This window comes from Motacilla alba, chromosome Z (assembly GCF_015832195.1).
Source record: "Motacilla alba alba isolate MOTALB_02 chromosome Z, Motacilla_alba_V1.0_pri, whole genome shotgun sequence".
In the NCBI taxonomy this organism is placed as follows: domain Eukaryota; kingdom Metazoa; phylum Chordata; class Aves; order Passeriformes; family Motacillidae; genus Motacilla; species Motacilla alba.
Window position 1 is genome coordinate 24,380,510 of NC_052046.1, and position 8,350 is coordinate 24,388,859.

Sequence of the window (8,350 nt, forward strand, 5' to 3'; positions counted from 1 at the left end):
TTACTTTTCTTACATAGTGCTAGAGAAGGCCACCAGGTTTATGTGAATGATTTTGAGATGAAAAAGTGTTGTGGAACTTATTAGTTGTCATTTCATTAAAGTATTTTATGTTATTTGAAGCTTTATTCTTACTACCTGAAATCATTAGGACAGACATTTGAAATGGGGAAGTACATCTTCAATGATATAGCTCTTAATTAGACTGAATGTGTGCAAAAATTCTTTTTTTCCATTTCACAGGGAAAGTAAAATGTACTGTCATTGAATGCCAGCGTAGATTTTATTCATATATATTGAAGAGAATACAGTAGTTATGGGGATTGTTATATGTTATAATTGCAGAACCAAAATAAAATATACTTAAATATTGTTGTATCTTGTTCTTAGGTAAATGAAATCAAATGTGAAAATAAGGAAAAAACTAAAAAACTTCCATTGCTGGATACTCCAGTTCATATTACAGCATGTAGTGAACCAGTTCCCATATCAGAAGAATCTGAAGAGCTAGATCACAAAACTTTTAGTGTGGTAAGTCACCTTTTAATAAATTATTGTATATACTTATTAGTCTAAATGAGGACAATAGCTGATATTCTTGATACTGTTACTTGGCACAGTAACACAGGTGATCTTGTGCTATGTCTCGGATCATTGAATTTTATTGAGAATGTAATAAAGTGATTTTTGACTCTGTTCTAGCAGTTTTATTTTGGCTTTTTGCTGTATATACACAAGATAATAGAAAAACTCACCCAATAGTTTGTAGGATTAATAGGTTGAGAATATAAACTAAAGATTTATCCTCAAAAATCACTTGTATATCCTGCTTCTTAAGAGCAGATGTGAATGAATGTAATTGGAATTGATGGAGTCTTTGGCTTCATCATATAATACATGTTTTTCTTCTTTGTAAGATAGCAAGAAAAACTAGGATTCAGCACTTTTCTTCTGAAGTATTGCAAACTTTAGTTAGTAAACACAGGAAGAAACAATGCTAAAGCAGTTGGAAATATCTTGTTGAGGTAATGTGTCTGACAGCAAAAGAATTCTGCTTAATCACTACTGCTTACAACAACAGAATTAACATTTGAGAAAAATGTATATGCACAATTTACATGAAGTTTTATAGTTGGCTGAGGCCCATGGAAAAGTATCAGTGAGTTGCTTTGAACAGCTGTGGTTGTTCTGTCATTGAGATTTCAACAGCTGTGTTTTTGCCAGCCAGGTCTGTTGGGTGTCCTGCGGGTGCTGGCTGTGAGAACGACAGTAGCATTCTTATGAGTATGGCAGTTACTGTCCATGGGTTTATTCTTAACTCACCTGTGATTTTCAACACGGGCCTTGAGTGATTCAAGTGGATATGTCAGTGTGGCTAATGACAGAAAATCATTTGATTTTCATGTGCAGTTATATGTTGCTGATCACGTCTCATTTTAAGAATTGCACTCTATAAGCTATCTTTTAAAAAGCTACTTTAATCTGGGGTGAGTTTAATATGTAAACCAGATGCTTAATTACTTAGTGGCATGAGATGGCAATGGAACAGCTTCCCCAGTTTTTCTGAGTTGTCCCTAGATGCTTACCTGGTAATGGTGATATTCCATTTCATTCCATTCCATTACAGGTATTTGTTTGGTTTTTCTAGATTTGGTAGCATATAGCAGGGAAGAATGGGGGAAGGAGGTGGTTGGTGTTTATCATTATGCCATGGTCAGGTGCACTCTAATTAAACATATTTAACTGCACTTTCAAATGGAAATGTTCAGGCTTAACTGACAGTGACCTTGATGACAAGGAGGATATTCCGGTCATGGGTACCATGCTGTTGGAGTTTGATGTATGATTAAGCACGTTTCTGCAATTGAAACTATACCAACTGAATTTATCTGGATTTATTATTAAAACATTGGATTGAAAATATGAAAATTCAAGAATGCACAACCTTTGTCTGTGGCTAGTCTAAGCATTCCCTGTGGCCAAATCTCAAGTGCTGTGTTCAGTTCTGAGCCCCTCAGTTCAAAAAGGACATTTTGGTGCTGAAGCAAGTCCAGAGAAGAGAATGGAGCTGGGGAAGGGTAAGTCTTACGAGGAGTGGCTGAGGCAGCTGAGGTTTTTGAGCCCAGAGGAGAATCAGGGGAGACTTTACAACACCCTACAGCTGCCTGATAGCAGGGTGTAGCCAGGTGGGGATCAGGTATTTTCCCAGGGAACTGGTGACAGGACGAGGAGAAAGGGCCCCAAGTTGTTTCAGGGAAGTTTAATTTTGGATATAAGGAAAGATTTCTTCACTGAAAGAGTGGTTAAGCAGTGAACAGTCTGCTCAGGGAGGAGATAGAGTCACTATGCCCAGAAGTGTTCAAAAGAACAACTGATGTGGGACTTGATATAGTTCAGTTGGGATGGTGGTGTTCAGTCAAAGGTTGGGTTTAATGATCTTGGAGGTTGTTTCTAACCTTTATGGTGCTATACCCAAACTAGCTTTCTTCTAGGTAGCATAACTTCTTCTAATATCTCCAAAGGAGTGAGGTTTAAAAAATGCTCAGAGAAGCAATTTTGATCCTTTGTTGAATGCCAAGTGTAATGGTTGCAGAAAGTATTTGTTTGAAATGTAGTGAACACTCTCATATTTAATTTTGACACTGAGTTTGTATAGGTTTGTAGGTGGTAAGTCTTGCCTTACATGATTATGCTCAGAGTTGTAATTACAAAATACAGTTGTAGTAAGTCCTTTTCCTCAGAAATCATATATATTAAATTAGTGCTTTCTCGAATCCTAGTGGTGTCCTACCCTTAAGGGGAAAGCATCACCCTAGATTTGTGGAAGCCTGCAAGGGAAAGGAACTTCAAAAGTGAGCGAGTCTGCGAAAGCTTTTACACACTTGGAATGAAAATCAGTATGTTAGTCCCTGACCTGCCATATAAGCCCACAGCAGTGGGTTTTGAACAGAAAAAAAAGTGGCTTCACAGCTATCTGGCTGCTGATGTTTGAGATATATACATTAGCACCTTCTACAGCTTGATATATGTATTTTATACAATCTGATGCTTTCAAAGAGAAGTGAATTTCCAATTGGATTCATAGTCTTCCAAAGGGAACCTATAAAACATTTTTAAGACCTCTGAGAAAGTCTTGTGTTTCATTTGACTTCTAACAATACTGTCTTCACCTGTGGTTATATATCACAGTAAAAGGCAGGTCATGCTTTAGAATAAATTTTTTTCTTTTGAATCGATACATTCCTTTTTTCCATTTTACAGTGCAAAGAAAGAATGAGACCTGTCAAGGCAGCATTGAAACAGCTTGATCGACCAGAGAAGGGCCTTTCTGAAAGAGAACAGCTGGAACATACTAGACAGTGTCTTATCAAAATTGGAGATCATATTACTGAATGTCTAAAGGAGTACCCAAATCCTGAACAAATTAAACAGTGGAGAAAGTAAGTTATTTACTTGGGTTTTACTTGAAAAAGGGAAATCTACAATTGGTTCCATTGAGAAGAGTTAAGTTTTAGTTATTTTTCCCCCTGTTTATTTTTCCCCCTTTCTTGTATCTTTCTGCTGTTTTAAATAGGAGTCTATTTAAAGGTGATTATACATTTTTCTGACCTGTAATGGATTGACTTTAAGTATTGATGCAGAGCCCTGTATTTTGTCCAGAGGGTGGAGACATCTCTCTCCTTAACACTGACAGCAAATGCTGCGGACTTGTCACTGTCACTGTGTTTAGTCAAAACCATTCTTACCTTTAAATATGTGTTTTTTACACTTCAGGTCATTTTGGTTTTTTAATAATTTGTGTTGAAAATACGCAGTTCTAAAATTGTGTTGAATGATGATTCCAAGTTGTAGAATTATTTTTTTTTTATGTACTCTAAAATGAAATTGTGTATTATGTATTAACTATAACTTGATAACAAGTGTTTATCACAATGTACTAAGATGCACTTCAAAAGTGAGGGAAGAGTTTGCATCTGTATCAGGTGACAGTATAAAAAGAACTAAGAAAAAATACTGGTCTTGTATTTCATTGATATGTTCTTACTGCAGTTTGACTGACTGTTGTCAGAATGTTCAGTTAATGTCTTTATGCTTGAAAATATATTGTGTGATTATGCTTGAAAATGTGATTATAGAGATCAAATTCTTAAGTGTTGCATTTTCTTGAATAACTCTGTTAGTGTAATATGCTTCTGCTGATTTTACCTCCTTTACTTGAAAATAGTAAGGTCATCTGAGATACAAAAACAAGATCCAAGTCTTAGGTTTTGGTAATTTTTTATTATTTTAAGTGGAAACTTGCAATAGAGCTGTTATTCATAATACTGCTATGATATTATGTGTAGATAAATAAAACTATTTCAGCTAAATTTGATAAGAAGTAGTGTAGTTTATATTGTTAGAATGGTCTCATTAGACATACCATTGACTGGTTGCATACTTAGTCAAACTTCTGGACTATTATTAGGAAATTATCATGTTTAAATAATCACAGTGAAGGAGGAACATACTGTTGCTTTGTGAACCCCCACACTTCAAATATTTTTGAACACTGTTATTCTGTAGACTTTTCTAAGCATTCTACCTGCAAATTTCACTAAAAAATCAGTATATGTTAAAAAAACTTTACCTGTGATAATGGAAGAAAAAGTTTTCTTCAGAATTTTGGCATCTTGACAGCAAAAAACTTAATTTGCTCTTCTTTGGTTCCTTCAAGCACAGATTTGGCAGAGATTTATTACCCTATGACTTCCATCCTCTTTCACAGCTCTTACTTGGTTTCAAAAGCCTTGGCAGACTTTCAAAGTCTGTGGAAAATTTCTCTTGCTGATGGTTTCATACAATAAGGTTTTTTGTGTCAAGTATCTTATGCTGTAAGAAATTTCACATTTGAAAGAATTTTTATTCCTTTAGGTATTTAAATTTTTAATTTACAGACTGTTAAATACTCAGAATTCAAACAAATTTTTAGAAGATATATATGTGTGTGTGTATAAATATATATATATATATACTGATAGCTATGTTTTTAATAAGCATTTCACAAAAATTTAACCATTCTTATTTAGTACTATTGTCCATGCACTTCACATTCTGAAGTACTTACAATAAATATTAAAAAGTGAAAAATTGTTAAAGGAATCAATCTTTTAAATATTTCATTTACAACTGCATAATATTTCCTGTGCAATTTGGCAATACTTTGTAGGTTATATAGCATTTCAGGTTTACTGAAGTGGTGTTCAAATAATTTCAGTCAAATCCATGTTCTGCTACTTAATACAGGGCAAAGAATTGAAAGAATTACAACTTCTCTTTTCTTCTTCCTCAGAAATTTGTGGATTTTTGTCTCTAAGTTTACAGAATTTGATGCCAGAAAGCTGCACAAACTGTATAAACATGCAATAAAAAAACGTCAAGAGTCTCAGGTAATATTTTCACATTGTTTTGAAATACACAAATATATATTTTTTATTATTATAACTTTTATTACATATAGAGGATTATGAAGAACATGGAAATATACTTCAAGTTAGTATTTGTGTTTGCAGTATAGTAGTCTCTTTTGATAGGGTGTTTTTCTAATGTATTCAAATGGACTCTGGGATTTACCAGTGTACTTGTCTTTTTTAGCAACACAATGATCAGAATATTAGCAGTCATGTGAATACCCATGTAATTAGAAATCCAGGTAAGAAACTTTTATGTATATTCTTGTGTTAAATACCTTAAGTGTTCATGTTTATTTCATTTCACATGTCTTCTGGGTCTGTTTTCCACAGGGTTAAGTACCACAGTAATAGACTAATTCAAAAAGCTTCACTAATTTGCTGGTGAAATCCAGCAGAGTGCAGAGTGAAGCTGGTACTTACCAGGTTATTTGAGCGTCCTTTAAAAAAAAAAAAAGTGTTAAATTTTGGAGAGGGCAAGAGGTCTACTTAAAACCTGTAAACTTCTCAGAAATTCTGAGACTTTTTGTAGCTTTCTCAGTATCACTATGATGAAAGAAAGCAGTTTATTAGTCAGTCACAGTCTGACAGGGGCTGTCACAGTCGTTAGTTACAGGGGCTGTCTTTTATTGTTGTCAATAACACTGATTTTTTTTCTCCACATGTTCCCACACCTGCCTTTTTGTATGTAGTACTTTATTTAATCTTGTGTTACTGAACTTCCAAGTATATTGTCATGGACTTAAAATCAACAATCATGGAATTTAGGAATACCACTGAATTTTTTTTGGTAACAAGGTGCTTCTTTAAAACTGTTACTCATACTAAGTCTATCCCTTCTTAGACAGGAAGTTGCTGCCATTCTCTCTAAAATTGCTCTACTGAAGGTACCGTCTACTCACTGCCCATTTGACCACTCAGCTTCATAGACTGAATGGAGAGGTTGAGAAGTTCAGCTTCCAAGTCCTATGCATCTACATTCTAGCTTGCTTTCCTCTTAAATCTGAAATTTTCTTCTGTTCACTGGCATTAGTGTATTTGATTTTCAGATCTTGTTTCTTTTAAATTATGTCCATTTCATACTGGTTTACACCTGACAGGTAGAAGTGCTGTTTGAATTAGGGGAAGTAAAAATGTTTTGGTATTTCATTTTAACTTCTGCTTTATTAAACAGATGTAGAAAGACTGAAGGAGAATACAAACCATGATGACAGTAGCAGGGACAGCTATTCCTCTGATAGACATCTGTCACAATACCACGATCATCATAAGGACAGGCATCAGGGAGATGCTTACAAGAAAAATGACACCAGGAAAAGGCCCTATTCAGCCTTCAGCAATGGAAAAGATCACAGAGACTGGGATCACTACAAACAAGACAGCAGGTGAGTTTCTTGAGCAGTTTTGAAATCTGGTCAGAATTCCCTTTGTGTTTTTGTAGTTATGCTTGTAGGAAGCACAAAACAATCTTATTCTAAATGACACAAAATTGCAACAATGATCTTTCTCTAATGCAGTTCTGTCAATTTTACATAATTGTGGCTCTTAATGTGTTACCAGTAACTAATACAAATAAGTTCTTATTTTTTAGATACTACAGTGATAGTAAACATAGGAAGTTAGATGACTACAGGAGCAGAGACCCTAGGTCAAGCCTGGAAGGGAGTCTAAAAGACAGCTGGGTTCATTTGGATCACCGTTCCCATTCAGACCAGAGGATACATTCAGATCACCGTTCCTCTTCTGAGTACAGCCATCATAAATCTCCCAGAGATTATAGGTACCACTCAGAATGGCAAATGGACCACAGAGCTTCAGGTAGTGGCCCAAGGTCACCACTGGATCAGAGGTCTCCTTATGGTTCAAGATCTCCCCTCGGTCACAGATCTCCATTTGAACATTCATCAGATCACAAAAGTACACCTGAACATACGTGGAGTAGCCGGAAAACATAACAAAGACTGATACTTTCTGGACCTTCTTTTAGCCATATACAGTAAATTAACACAGTAATTGCCTTACATGACTTGAAAGATACAGACGGGATATTCTATCAGTAGCAGTATTGTTACTTCTTTCCAGGATGCAAGGTCTATTATCCCAACAGAAGAAAAATATTTTTGTATTTAAAGTTTATGCTGCACTGTGCTGCAAATGCTGTGGCACTTTTTTTAAGAAATGGAAGATGTTTACTTTTACAGAGACCTCAACACTGCCCATTTCAGACTGGATCTTAGTATAACACTCTTCATGTCAAAGTGGTTTGAGGTTGATAATGTTTTAAGTTATCTTTGTAAATGAACTTTTAAACACTGACCTGTGCTCATATTTCAGGAGGGAATGGGGAGAATATTTTTTTTTCTTAGTAAAGAATTCTCAAGGACTTTGTTCACTTTCCAAAGCTACTTGTTTACATTGTACACTGCGACCACCTTGCCGCTTTTCATTACAAGCTTGAATATTTAAATTCTGTACCTATAACTGTAAAATAGTCAGGATTTCTCCTGTTTGTGATCAGTTACAACACCTTTTTATAAAACAAACAAAAAAAAATAAAAGCAAAACACAAACTAATGGCTGTAAATTGTTGTAAGTTTATTAAATGAACTTCCTCCCCCCTCCCCCGCCCCACCCCCCCCGCCCCAGGCTTTTTTGACTGTTCCTTTCCCCACCAGCTCAGGACTTCTTGTCACAGTTATGAAACAAAATCAGTGTACGTACATGTTTCAATAAAATATTTTGATGGAGTCATTGTTCAGAATGTAAAAATGGGGAAAGGAAACTTATTGCACTTAGTGCTCCCTTTTTTGATACTTTAGATACATGTTTTGTTTTGTGGGTTTGGGGGGTTTTTTGTTTGTTTTGTTTCTTTATGTTGGTTTTGGTTTTTTGTTGTTGGGTTT

The 8,350-nt window shown here is 35.2% G+C and overlaps 1 protein-coding gene across 6 annotated transcripts in view; it reads left to right on the forward strand.

The window, feature by feature from the left end:
• The window catches only part of CHD1 (chromodomain helicase DNA binding protein 1), a 56,711-nt gene extending 48,684 nt beyond the window's left edge, over nt 1-8,027 (forward strand). For 4 of the 6 annotated variants that reach the window (XM_038123801.1, XM_038123804.1, XM_038123803.1 and 1 more), the window contains 6 exons: nt 388-528; nt 3,259-3,437; nt 5,330-5,426; nt 5,632-5,689; nt 6,622-6,832; nt 7,039-7,402. In XM_038123801.1, the coding sequence (XP_037979729.1) occupies nt 388-528; nt 3,259-3,437; nt 5,330-5,426; nt 5,632-5,689; nt 6,622-6,832; nt 7,039-7,402 (1,050 nt within the window). Of the gene's footprint in view, nt 1-387; nt 529-3,258; nt 3,438-5,329; nt 5,427-5,631; nt 5,690-6,621; nt 6,833-7,038 lie in introns of all 6 variants that reach the window. The other 2 variants (XM_038123800.1, XM_038123805.1) reach the window with 1 other exon arrangement.
• Nucleotides 8,028-8,350: the final 323 nt, after the last annotated feature.